The 13,724-nt window shown below is 41.0% G+C and overlaps 1 protein-coding gene across 2 annotated transcripts; it reads right to left on the bottom strand.

Moving 5' to 3' along the window:
• Nucleotides 1-2,563: 2,563 nt before the first annotated feature.
• On the bottom strand, nt 2,564-13,467 carry TSEN2 (tRNA splicing endonuclease subunit 2). 2 transcript variants are annotated; one of them, XM_055709145.1, is made up of 12 exons: nt 13,415-13,467; nt 12,190-12,380; nt 11,420-11,501; nt 10,647-10,683; nt 8,370-8,889; nt 8,179-8,256; nt 7,548-7,598; nt 6,748-6,886; nt 4,808-4,844; nt 4,031-4,142; nt 3,342-3,431; nt 2,564-2,866 (listed from the first exon to the last, which is right to left on the bottom strand). In XM_055709145.1, exons 2-12 carry the CDS (start codon nt 12,361-12,363, stop codon nt 2,807-2,809), a joined length of 1,380 nt encoding a protein of 459 aa, XP_055565120.1. In that variant the 5' UTR covers nt 12,364-12,380; nt 13,415-13,467; the 3' UTR covers nt 2,564-2,806. The 2 variants fall into 2 exon arrangements, with proteins under 2 accessions (XP_055565120.1, XP_055565121.1); XM_055709146.1 differs by lacking the exon at nt 13,415-13,467 and having other exon boundaries at nt 12,282-12,370.
• Nucleotides 13,468-13,724: the final 257 nt, after the last annotated feature.

The following is a 13,724-nucleotide window of genomic DNA, read 5'->3' as shown; positions in this document are numbered from 1 at the left end:
TCAGATGTATTTATTTTCCAGTTCTTCTTTACATTTTGCACATTTGTTCCTCAATCCAAGACAGGTGCTTAACGTTAAAAGATAATAATTTAGTGTCTCTGTTAGTATCCGTAATAAGAAATGGACTCCTCAGGATTCCTCTCAGAGTTAAAACTTTACAACTTAACAAAAAGAAATTTAAGTTAAAAAAAATTAAAGATATCCTCCAACAGCACTTTTACCTGTTGTACATTACATGGAAGTGTATGCTGAAGTCAGAATTGTGCAGTCCATAATTTTGTGCAATTTCACTTTACTTTTGGTTCTGGTTTAAGAAAATAATTTCAGCTTTTTTTTTTTTCCCTTCTGCTAATTTCTGCAAAGAAAGCTGGTTTTAGTCTAGATTCAGGTCCTGTTTTCTCAAAGATGGAGATGTAGTCATGAACGATTGGGGTTTTGTCCACATCCAGTTTATACTTTTGTAGACACAAACCGCACTGACCCTGCCCACCCAATACTCTTTTTAAGTGCCAACACACTTCACATACTTCCCCCTTCATGTTCTTCCACTTCTTGCTAAATTCTAAGTTATAGATCCTTTAAAAGCATATTAAAAAAACACAACACAATAGAGATCAGCTTGAAACGCGCAATTCTGCTGCTAAGAGACCTCCCATCCACCTGCTCCTAGTGCAAGTCAGAATTCTTTGACTAGGATTTAGCTTACAAAGTAACTGTGCTATGCTACTTCTGAGCAAATCAGAGCCCATACCTCATTTAAATATTGTATTTAAAATGGTAAAATATAAACACAATGGCAAGTATCAGTGCCATGGTACAACTATCTAATGCAAGTTATTTGCTACAACAGTGCTGATCTGCAGGTAGAAATAAAAACACCTTGCCACGTACAGTCAATGCATACATACCTGTCCAGCTTAAAGAAGCTGTTACGCAATTAACTTTTTCATTTTACATCTTTCCAGCACAAGTTCTATTAAATGAAAGCAAAGACAAGAAGATCTTCCACTTTGCCTACAGTTTCCTGCATTCAGGACATGGCTTTACAATCTAAACTGCCTAAGTAAACAAGAGTGTGGTTTTGCGTTTGGTGGGAACAGTCCAAGTTGACAGAATTTTTACCAGCTCTGGAAAATCTGTAACCAGGAGGCAAACCCCCTTTTGTAGTGAATGAAAACAGCAGAAAGAAAATCCAAAACTCTGTCGTTGTCACCAGCTATAACGTCTCCTTACTGTTGTAGCAAAGGGAGGGGGGGAATAAACATCTTAACAGCGTAGTGAAACAAGGAAGCCTATTGTTCAAACACCAAGATGGAATTCAAATGCCTGAATCTAAAGCAGCAACACTTAAAATGCAGGGTAGTTGATACTTAAACCTCCTGGCTCTACTTGAAAGACAGCTGAATACCTGCTGGGTTGGTTGGTTGGTTTTCCGAATGTGTCTTAGCAATAGTAAACATCATGTTTGGGAGCCTGCAGTCTAGGTGATTAAACCTTACGGAGAAGTTAGAAAATAGCAGGCACCTAGTGTGGCAGGGCAGAACGGCTCAGCACTGCCCTGTACCTCACTATACAAACGCCGTGGTGCCTCCCAGTCTGTTCTACCACATAACGACAGGCCAGGGCACAGAGAGCTACGAAAGCACTATGAAAAAAACCAACCACCAAACATACAGACTGTTGTAGTTGCTGGATAAAAGAAAAGCAGTGATGAAACTGAGACTTACACTGGCCAAGCCAGAGAGGCTGACTTCCCCTCACTAGCTCAGCAAATCATCGTTATTTTCTGCACAGTAACCCATTCTCAACAAAAGTAAAGGGCATCAACTTGTGGTCAGGGTATTTTACTCTCACGGAGGAATCTTGTGCTGCAAATCCCAAAGGAAGAAAGACATTTTACCCAAATGGAGAAAGGTGCCTAACACCTAACTTTGCCGTTAGGTGCTTTGACTCCAGAATTAATTTAAATCCTTGCACGTTCTGAGGGAAGTTCCTCAATTCTCATCAGTGGTTGTGAAAATAAGCCACTAAATTCCAGGGTCTAGGCACCTAACAGCAGCGTGTTACAATGCTCAACAATGCAAAAACCAGATCTCTCCCCAAATCTAAGCTTGTGCAACTTCAGCAAGGCTATGAAGTCAGGTTTTGTTTGAAGAAGAATGGTACCACAGGCATCCCAAAAGGCTACTTGACTGGCTGGAATTGCTGCTGTTTTTTAACAAGTTAAAACCCAGTTAAAAACCAGTTAAAGGACTATCAAGTTTAAATTCTCATTTCTGAAGAAATGTAGGACCTTGGGCTGAGCCAGGAAATTAAGATAGCCTTACAGCTCCCAAGTTCAACACTGAAGAACCTGTGAGGTATTCCCAGAAAATGTTCAATCCCCCATTGCTTAGGCTTTCAGGCAGACGGGTTTTGCACTTCAGTGGCTCTGCAGGCCACAGTGCCTATTCAGCACTAATGCCTGGATCTGTCATAATAGTAGAAGTACCATTACTAATCACTGCAGAGTAGCCACCACGCAAACATACACATTTATCAGTTTTAAGGGAACAAACAAGTATTTTGAGTCAGAACACAGGTTTAATTTTTTCCCCTTCAAATGCATTATTATAGTTCACTTGTGTTTTTCAGTACAACATTCTCTCCAGTAAACAGGATTTACCTCGTTTTAAATAGAATTTATACATACCAGCTGAGTATGTCGATAGAAACCATTCTGAGGCAATGGTTCATCGTGAGAAGATCAGGTAAAAAACCAACAAGAAGTGGTTTCAAAAATAGTAAGTTTTTCCTATACAGTCAGTTAAAATTCATCTTGCTCACTGCGCTCACGAGAAGAAACCCAACGAGATACAATCAGTTCCTGAAATAAAAAACAGCGATTATTGGGGGTGGGGAAGCTACAGAGAACCAGTGAGGGATGGAGATTAAACCTTTAGCAAATTGACATATATCATGCGACCACTGAGAAGTTTTAGTAGAGGACTACATTTGTTCCTGAAGTGAGCTGGTGTCTCACATTTTTTCTCCCTTAATTTTTAAACAAGCATTAACCTTACAGTCTCTGTGGGTATCCCTGCTTCCCCATGCAAATGCTCACAATTCACAGTAGCAACAACATTAAAATTTCGATTAGATCTTAAGTCTTTAAAAAGCCTGCAATGCACTCCTTTGTGCACGGACGGGGCACAAAGGAATCTAGTTATTTTATCAGTTACGCGTGCAAAAACCAAAGCATGCTAAAGAGCAAGCAACAGTTCCAAGGGGGCCCTTACAGTCAGCTGTCCAGCTGCCCCAAGGCAAAGCCACACTGCCAAAGGAGAGAAATAATTACTCACCTGAACCTTAATTCTTTTCATACATTCTGGTGTCGACATCTCTTCTTCAGTCATGTCAGAAGGTCTAATCAAATAGCATAACATAAGTTCCTGTTAACAGAAAACATGAGTACATTCATTTCAACCCATTTCTTTCTAGACAAGTTTTAGATTCGTTAGAAATGCAGCTACCAAGTCTCCTACGAGGTGTGTTCTGCCAGCCAGGTTGGGGAGAGCTGATACACATATCTCGTTTTACTTATCAAAGCATACAACTGCCATAAGATAAACTAGAATGGTAACACAACACCTGAGCACCCCAGCTGGGAGTGTGGAAGCACTATGTTTGAGGCTCTATCACAGTGAAAATTTTTTGGAAACTTTCAGTTTCACCCTTCAAAAGAAAATCCTGGTAGATGGAGAAGACTTTAAAAACAGAAGTGGCAAGTGGGAAAGAAGTGTCCCTCGGGTCTTCCTTCTGTTCCTCACACAACTTTTAACAGGTGACAAGACTTTAATAAGCTTCTTCCAGAATTCATCTGGATATTGACAAAGGAAACTTGCTTGCCTACTGGCAACTCAACACGTTCTTCAGCAGACCAGAAACAGGAGGATTCTCTTTCCAGCCTCACTCCCACTCCCTGTTCTTTGGAACTAAACTGTACATTTATCGTTTTAAAGCTATTTTAGAACTAGCATCTTACACTTACCTTAGAAGCATTAGCAGTTGTTCGGTTCAACCCAGACAAAGACTTCCAGCTGAGTGGTCTACGAAGAGAACCTTCAAAATTATCATCAACTAATTCAGCAATAACAGAGTAACTGGAAAACAAAGCAGATAGGCCGAGTCACAGAAAGAAAACTACTCTTTCAGGAAGATCATGAAACTTAAGAATCAGAACCTAAAAACTGGCGTTAAACAGTATGCCAGCATGCAGTAAGCAAGTTGTGAAACAAGTCTCTTTCTACTAGGAAAAGAGGAGAAAAGGTGAAGTTGTGAATATGCTCACTGGCACTTTCCCTCCCCACCCTTCTGCTAATGTTTGTAGCATTCTCTTACAGATGCCCATCTGACATTTATAACCAATTTATTATCTAGGAGTTCAACCTGCCTCGCTAACAAATAAAGACAATTATCATCCCTTAGAAGTTTTTTCTCCCAAATTACACAAATTATTCATACTATATATTTTTAAAAGTCAGTATTACTAAATCAAATCACTTTCCTGAGTGCATTCATCATGTGGGTGCTAAATATGCTCATTGCAACTTTTTAGTTTTTAATGTCTTACTACTATTATATGAATTCAATGAAATTGTGTTATTTAGTACCTCTGCTAAAAGGACTTTTGCATTCCCAGGATGAATGCCTCTGGCAAAGTATTTTGCATGAAGAATATGTGCTTAACCAATGAAGATACTAAATTTGTGTGAGAAAAATTTACTGATTTGAACTAGGAAATTAGACAGAAACATGAGCTTCAAACCTTGCATGATAGAAAGGGGGGCCTTTTCGATACAGCACTGAAATGAGAGAGAAACACCTCAGTTAGATAATCACGGAGTTTCCATCCGAGTTTAATACCAGGCCCACGAATATTTCCAAATGTTTTGTCAGTTTTAATTACACAAGAGAAAACTTCAACGCTTTTGAATTCTGCTCAGAATTAAGTTGCCCCAGCAAGTGGAGAGAGAAGGAAGAGAAAAAAAGCCGTGGGAACAGCAGGGTGACTGAAGGCAGGGGGTGGCAGGTAAAAGATAAAATAGAAGAGCCAAAGGACAGTTAGCAATTGCAGTGGGATAAAGAATTCTTCAACAGACTCATGCTTTTAACCCTGTATTTGTAAAGAAGTTGAGCCACTGGAGTAGAAGTAAAAGATCACAATAAGCCATCAAATTTCTGTTCCAATCAAGCATTTTCCACAAGTTTTAGGAGAGGCACGGGTCAAGTTCTTACATACTGCCCACCAGAGCCACCAAAAGTTCCTTCTTTATATAAGGGTACACAAGACTCTTTGAAGCTGGACTGCTGCCTTGAGAGCTAAATGGTTGCATTTCCCGTCTTCCCTTTGCCATGAGCTTGAAGAGGGGCCTTTAACTAGCACAGCTTTTCTTACACAGCTGGCTAGCATAGCCCCTGTCAGGAAAAGGTCGAGTAGCACTTCATTCCAGCGACAACCACGATTTGCACACTATTCATTATAAGCAATTGTAGTAATATCAGCTGTAAGAAGGTACTGCCAAAGAACAAGAAGGAGCTCAGGAATAAGGCAGAACTCTTGCCAGCCTTAAACTAATCCAATTCCTTTGCCTGGCACAAATCCAAAGGCAGCGATATGCTGAACAACAAATTCAGACCCAAACGTGAACAGTGAACAAACTAGTATAAATTTCATGTGCACATCAGGCGACCAGTAGCAAAACCCCACCTACAGCCCAGGGTACCAGGAGCAGTAATGATTAATTCAGCCAAACCTACACCCCGAGCTAAGGGACTAGCTCAGCACAACCTCGACATACTCAAATACACACCACCCCCCCAAATTATATAACTATATTAAAATACCTGCTGGTCTGCATGCATACATTAAAAAACATCTCCCGTTATGCACATTTTCCTGTAATGACAGGCACTACTGTACTGTTCATGTTGATGTGAGCTGAATGTAGTTCTTGAATTACTTAGCAAGGGATTATGGACCCTACTAATTTTTTTCTGTGAGATTAAAACCCCTACCATTAACAAACAAGCACGTCCCTTCCCCCTCCTCCCCTCACCCCCCCAAAAAATAGTAACTCGTACAGAGAAAGTTTTAGCAGTAAGTTCAGCCAGCAGAAGCCCAACTTCCATTAAACGAGACTAACAATGAGATGCGTGGAGAATTGGGATCTAGATGCAAACTTGCTATTCCCGAGACTATCATGTTAACACTGCAGAATCCCAGCCTGGCTGGGGTTGGAAATGACCGCTGGAAAGCATCTAGTCCAACCCCCTGCTAAAGCCTGTTCACCTACAGCAGGCTGCTGAGTTGCATCCAGGCAGGTTTTGAACTCCTCCAGAGAAGAGACTCCACAACCTCTCTAGGCCGTAACACAGCAGAAAATGGGTTTAGATGGGGACAGAGAAACTTGGGAAGGGAATTGCAGTGCAATCCTGTATTAATTATTAACCTCACAAAGCAAAACAACAGGCCATTTGAGCTGTCTCTTCAGCTACGAGATATGTGATGCTATTTTCCACTCATATCCTAATTTTATTGCTAAGTTATAGTCTGGCCAAAAATGTCTCTTGCCAACTACAAGCAGCAAAACCTGTTCCAGGCATGTGGCTCCTCATCACCGAATTCATCTTTGGCACCGGAGTTTTGCACTGCCTGAAGAGAAGTCAGTTGCACATGATTCAATTTTTTTTTTTAAAGCCACTCACAGAGATCAGTCCCATACTTCAGTCCGACTTTGGGGACCCAACCCTTACTGCGGAAGTAGTGGTACGCCATGTAGGTAGTTTTAAAATCAGGCTTCACTTCGCTGAAAACTTCCCATAGCTTCAAAATGGTTAGGGGCTCCTAAAAATCACAAAGGCATTAACGTGACTATATTAATATTAAGCAGATATAGAATACTGTGTGTAGTAGCGCATAACAGCCAAATATCAAATATCTGCAAAGAGCAAGAACTTCAGGCAATAAATTATGGAATCCCTAAATATAAGACAGAAACCTGCTGCTCTATTTAGTGGTTTTTTTAGCATTTCACCATCAGTCCCATAATGCCCTTGATTAAAGGAAAATTTGATATATCTTAAACTAGAAGCACAGGTTTCAATTATTTTGTCATTAGATTAACAATAGCTTGATATACTTACAGATTAATGCTTAAAACTCCAAGGAATTTTCCTGTTTCAGGAAAGAGACTGTTTACCATGTTATTCCTCCCATACTTGCTTTCCCCATACTTCCTGCCTGAGTTACAACAAAAACCTTTCCCTACAGAAAGACTGTGCTTAACAATATTTGCCTTGGTAAACTTAACACTTTCAAAGCCATATTTCATAAACATATCAAAATACCATTACTTATAAGAAAAACTTCCTAATTACTTTGTTTGGTATTTCCTGCTTCAGAATTAACAGCATAAAATACTGCCACAGTAGTAAAAATTTCAGATCAAAACATATCCAAACTGATGTTATCCCCAGTAATCCAAAAACTAATCCAAATCTCTTACCTCACCATAATAAATACTTAAACATCCCAGAGCATACACCAAGAAAAAAGCCTGAAAAAATAAACAGAGTAAGTTTAACTGATAATTACTCTTGTAGTTCATAATCCATGTAAGAACAAAGGCCCAAAATAATCTTATACAACCATCCTGTCATCACAACAAACAAGTTGCCTGAAGATTTTCTTTGAGATTTGTCTTCATGACCTTTACATTTCAACAGACACAGCACTACAAAAAAAAATCATGAAAAATAATCTAGTCTGTAGACTACCGAAGGCACGGTGTTAAAACTAACATATGTGAATATATTTAGAAGCAGCACAACCAAAGCAGGACTTAAATAAATGTTATATTCCTGGCACTTCTATACTTAAGTGCTATCACTGGTCTCTTTTTCAGTGGGAATATTCGTCTAAAGCAAATGGGATTGGAGCCTATATATTTTTTAACCATATCATGTAACTATTGCAGATTATTAAAAATAAATTTAATGACTAAGACAATCCAAGTAATTAGGAGACACTGGAGAACTCTGTACCTTAGAAACAGGTATTAAATTATATTGTAACACAGATTAATGTTTACTTTTCAGATTAAAAGCAAAACAACTTGTACTGTACTCGAAACATACCTCTTCCAAGCTGAGTTGTAAATATTCAAAAATCCTGAATGGATTTTTTCTGCATACTAGTTTTTCCTTCTTGATAAGCTACAAGAAAAATTTACTATATTACTAAAATGTTAAACTGGAAAATATACTGAATTCTGAAAATAGCACTGACGCTATCATTTTTCTAAAAGATTAGGATACTCTATCCTTACATTTCCTTGCGCATGAGCTGAGTCACCTTCAGGACATAAGCTACCTTCTTCTTCCTCTTGCACCAATACATATTCTGGAGCACATTCTTTTGATCTGATCACCTCACAAGATCTTTGCTCAGTGCTCTCTTTAGCCTTGCAGCTGCAATGCACAAGAAAACCATGCTTCTGGCAAGATGCTTCCGCTATCTCTTTCAAGTCACTTTGTTCCTGTTCTTTAGAGGCACATATGGCTGCTGGATCTCCTTCCAAACCCGCTTTCTTGTGGTCTTCGTTCTGATTCTCAGGACTTAGGGCTACTACATTTCCAGCACCTGTAGAACACTGTCTGGAAAGTTCTGTATTTTCTGTATTTGGGCCCATTGTGTTGCAACTATTACTGGTTTGCTCAGCTCCATCCTTTTCCAAAAGTGGTAGCTCAAGAGGTTTAGTGTAATTTTCGAGAATCTTGGTAACCGAGCAGTCATCAAATCCTTGCTGTCGCAAAATACTTTTAGCCCACTGAACATGACACTGGTACCTAGTAAACAAGTAGAATAAATGAGAAGTTCTAGGGCATTACATCCTTTAATTAACAAATAAAAACCAGCACCTTAAAAAGATTTGGTATAGTTCACAAACAAAATTTGAACACCCCCCACTACCTGCTACCCAAAAGACAAGCATGCACAATGTAACAGGACTCCAGTCTTCAAGAAGCTGCAGATCTTTGGTTTGCCTTTCAAATTTTTGCGGTAACAAACGCCACTAGTGAACGCTGCACAAGAACCATGCATTGAGGACTACTGCTATATAGTTTCAAGCAGCAAGAACTTCATCAGACAAAAATTCCCTTCTCCCATAGAAGCTTTAAGCCTGAATTCCCTGCAAAACCATCTTGGTATCAGAGCTTGCATGATTAAAATACGCAACAAGACTTTGTATATAGAGCTCTCACACTCTTCATCTATTATATACAGCTAACTACTGAGAACACTACCTTCAACACTGTTTTAACAATCTTTGAAACAGCAACAGCATACCAAAAACACCAGTGTAAAAATCGTAAGTAGAAACCACCTTCAGTTTTAACCAAAACCCTCACATCTCTGAGAAATAACAATAATCCCATCAGTGAGATAGTAGCTGAAAGCTGTAAATATTTCTAATATTTTTCAATTCTCATGGAGTTTTTAGTACCCCTTCAATTATTTCTCCTTGGACGAGAACATTAATATTCAGTGGAAGACATTAATCATCATTCCGTGACAGTTACAGGCAGCTCAGTGTAGCTGTCCTTATTCAAACCTGGGCAACTCTGCTACAGTATTCTTTATTTCCCCCAATAAAATCCTAACACAGCAATCGCAAACCAGGTAACGCAGAACTACAAAGGCAATTAAATGCAAATGTCATGTGTCAACATAAAATACAAGTCCCTCTGAAGTCTCATAATAAAGCTATACAATTCAGTGCTGAACTTTTTGTTGGAAAAAATAGACTCCTCTTTGTCCTATGATTAATCACCATATAATTTGCGCTTACAGAGCTCTACTGATACAGACCATGATGCACTTTCTGCACCAATGTAATTACACTCGCATCCATGCTCAGCTGTATTTGCTGGCACATAAAGTAATCACTAAGTAGACAAGTAAGAATGACAAGTGTTTCTGCAAGCAGCAGCAACTGTAGCAGCAGCAGCAGCTATATTGCTACTGTTTGTCTTACCCAAAGTTGAGGACTGAAAGAGCATAATTTTTAAATTTAGATAAAGTAAAAGTTCGAGAGTTATAAGATTAAAGCAGAGTAACTTGCACACTTTTTGCAGTTAGTTCATAAACTATTTAAGGTGAACAAACTACCTATGGGGTCCAACACTGTTTTGCTAAATGTGCAAATTAGCAATGTTAATAGAGACTTTAAAAAGAAAGGTAAACCATTTATCTGTTATAGGAGTTCAAGAGCTGCTTCAGCCCACACTACAATTCTTCAATAAGGAAATGGGAGAGATATTTTAAATAGCCTGCCCCAGAAACTTCCTTCTCCTCCTCAGCTAAGAAACAAGTTTATTATGCTTGATATTATTACAAATGAATTACCTATGAGCTTAGATGAAAAACCATGCTCAATATCACCTACTCTATTTCTGGTTTTTCTAATGTGATTTATAAATGAAATAAAAAGAAAATAAATAGAAGTCATCATTATTATTTATACTGCCAACAATCTGAAAACCAGTAAGCAAACAGAATCTGTTTCCTAAAAAAATCTAAGAATTAATGTAAATTAACTTACTTTTTAGATGTAATTATAGGCAAGTTTAGGTTAGCACCTGTATAGAGAAAAAAAAAAAATCATACATTGTTTCATCAATATAAAAATGCTTTCTTGTGATTTCAATCACTGAAGTAACCTGCAGCCCTGTAATTACCCCCATTTTCAACAATGTATGCCATTTTGGTCCCACTTGTATTCAGGAAGGACACAGCAGAACTAGAAAAGGTACAGAGGTTACAGTTTGAACATGAGGAACAACCAAATACAGTGTTTTTCTCTGGCCTGTAAAAAGCCAACTACAGAGGGATATGATAAAATCCAGTGATGTCTACGGAGAGTTAACTGTCACAGAAAAATAAAGAATGACAGTCTTTCTATAAACAACCAAGAGTAGACTAGATGTAATTGGCTATAAACACATTACAAATGTCACATATTCTTGCCTCATGATTTCACAGACACTATAAATCTACTGATTAAACCCAAGAAAAACTGGACAGTTATATGAAGAAAAGTCCAAGGATGATACCTTTACTTACAGACTTCCTAAGCAACAAATCAGTGAAGGCTAGAAGAATGCACTAAGGAGCTATCGACATATGTTTCCTGTTGTATTTTTCCTAGGCATCTTGTACTGGCCATCATCAGGTATGGGGAGAGAGAGATCCTTGAGCTGACCCAGTAGAGATTATTTTTCTGTATGCAATTTATAAACATATATCTTCAATGAGCAAAGAAAAGTGAAAGGTACTATTAGAATAGTGATGAAGGTACAAATGGGCACAATTTACCTTGCCACTTAGCAACCAGTGAGGGGTCTGAAATGCTGTACATCGGCCGACTTTTTGAAAGGATACCTTTTCCAAAATAGCCCTTCAGAGAAAAGGAAAAGTCCTCATTATGACACAAAAATTAACTTCTTTCCAAATTACAAAGAGATTTAACTCAAAGATTTAACCAGTGGAGAGTGTTGAGTCTTTTTTCTCAGTTCTAAATACTTGTCAGGTGACACCCCAAGTAAATTTCAAAAGCAGATACAGAAGAAAACACCTGTATATCAAAGCTGTGACAATGCATAATAGAAAACAAAGAGATGGATAAAGCTACTGCATAAGAATGGTGGTGAAATGGTACTTGGACATAAAAGGCTTAAGCGTAGCTTATATTACTCAGGCAGAAATCACTCTGAAGTGAAAAGTATACGAACACTTATAAAACATTAATTCTCCAACCTCCTGAGCTTTAAAAACAAGAAAATGCTTTTACAAGGTTGCACAAAATGTTGAAAGGTGAAATAAACATGACAAATGTGAAGTCTTCATAGCTGTATTTTAGCTCACAATGTCACTTCATTCCAAAATTTATTTGCTGGGATAAAATACTTTTCAGATATGACACAGAATGTATGTCTTGTAATGATTCCAGGAGAGGAGGGAGACACAAGAGAATTACTGGAGGCCGAAAAGGAAGGAAAGCATAAAGGCAGACAGATTTTAACATAAGTAGTATGCCTTGCCTACATTTTAAACACTAAAAATACTGTGCAAACAGGGTACAGCACCTTGTTATAAAGCTGTTCAATATCATCAGGGTTCCGCACAATAACATTACTGTTAATGATTTCAGCCCGGCACATTCTGAAATCCTTCCCACCTACATCCACAGGAAAGGGAGAGTCGTATGACTCAAAAACTCTTCTTTTCCTTCTTGGGGGATGAAAAACCGCTTCAGCCATTTCTTAAATGTTTCCTCCTACAAAGTGGAAACAAAGCATTTAACATTCAGGAGTTAAAGTGCACCTATTTTTATATGTTTCAGCGGTATTCCCTTCCCAATAGCAAATCAGCAATGAATCCTACAGCTCTGTCCAGGTGTAATTCCGCAGCTGCTGTGCCAGACACCGCAGTGATGATGTGCGGGTGCAGCTGGAAATGTTTTTAGATAAAAGTAGAAGTTTTAGAGTTATAAGGTTAAAGGAAACAGAGTAACTAACTTGCACACTCTTTGCAGTTAGTTCATATACAACTTAAGGTGAACAAACTACATATGTGGTCCAACACTGTTTTGCTAAATGTGGCAATTAGCAATGTTAATAGAGACTTTCAAAAATAAAAAAGGTAAACCATTTATCTATTATAGGAGTTCAAGAGCTGCTTCAGCCCACACTACAATTCTTCAATAAGGAAATGGGAGAGATATTTTAAATAGCCTGCCCCAGAAACTTCTCTTTCTCCTCCTCAGCTCAGAAACCTCGGCTGCTGGAAACGTTTCCAGACTCAAGCAGACGACCGAGCAGAAAAGCACAGACTGCAGCACACCGGTGCCTAAATATAAACTGTTTTCAATAATTACGGGAAGAAATTTTGACGAGCGAGGCACCGCTTGGCGGGTTTCTCTTCGTTAACCCGGGCAGCCCTCCCGCAGGGCGGCGCAGGGAGTCCGGGGCTCCAGCACGGCGCAGGCCGGGCCGCCAGGGCCCTGCCGCGGCCCGGGGGGGTGGGCCCCGGGGGGTGCCCGGGAGCGGCCTTCGCGCAGGGCCGGGTCCGGCCCCGGCGGGAGAACCAGCGCCCACCGCCCCGCCCGCTAGGGCCTAGGCCCGGGCCAGCAGCGCGGCGCCTCGGCCCAGCCCCCACACAGCGCCCACCCCGCCCCGCCGCCGGCAGCCCCGCCAGGGTCGCGGCGCTGGGGAGCCGGGCGGGGAGCGGGGGGTCCCGGCCAGGCCCCGCGGCCACAGCCCGGCCGCCGCCGCCCGCCCGTCGCCACAGCAGCCGCGCGCCCCCACGCACCCGTCCGCGCCGCACGAGCAGGCCGCGCGCCGGCGGGCAGCGCCACCCCAGCCCGCCCCGCCGGAGCCGCGCGTGCGCACGCAGCGCCCCGGCCCCGCCCCGCCCGGTGCCCCTCCCCCAGCCCGCCCAGGGGCCGCGCCCGCCCGCGGAGCCCCAGCCCCGGGGTGCGGGTGCGAGTGGGGCGGCGGGCCGGGCCGGCCCTGGGCTGCGCGGCGTGAGGGGTGGCGGGGGTGGCGACCGGGCGAAGGAGCGCGGAGGCTTCCGCACCGCCGCGCTGCCGGCCTCGCCGCTGCTGCAGAGCGGCCGCTGC

The sequence above is a fragment of the Falco cherrug genome, chromosome 4 (genome assembly GCF_023634085.1).
Source record: "Falco cherrug isolate bFalChe1 chromosome 4, bFalChe1.pri, whole genome shotgun sequence".
Taxonomy (NCBI): domain Eukaryota; kingdom Metazoa; phylum Chordata; class Aves; order Falconiformes; family Falconidae; genus Falco; species Falco cherrug.
The sequence above is the reverse complement of the archived record's forward strand: the minus strand, read 5'-3'. Positions and strand labels throughout refer to the sequence as shown.

Excerpts from the sequence above, each read along its gene's own strand:
- TSEN2 (XM_055709145.1), bottom strand. The coding sequence starts at position 12,363 with ATGGCTGAAGCGGTTTTTCATCCCCCAAGAAGGAAAAGAAGAGTTTTT. Across the intron at positions 4,143-4,807 it reads CCCCCTTTCTATCATGCAAG|TTACTCTGTTATTGCTGAAT; the intron begins GTTTGAAGCTCA and ends TTTGTTTTCCAG. Across the intron at positions 3,432-4,030 it reads CAACTGCTAATGCTTCTAAG|GAACTTATGTTATGCTATTT; the intron begins GTAAGTGTAAGA and ends TTCTGTTAACAG.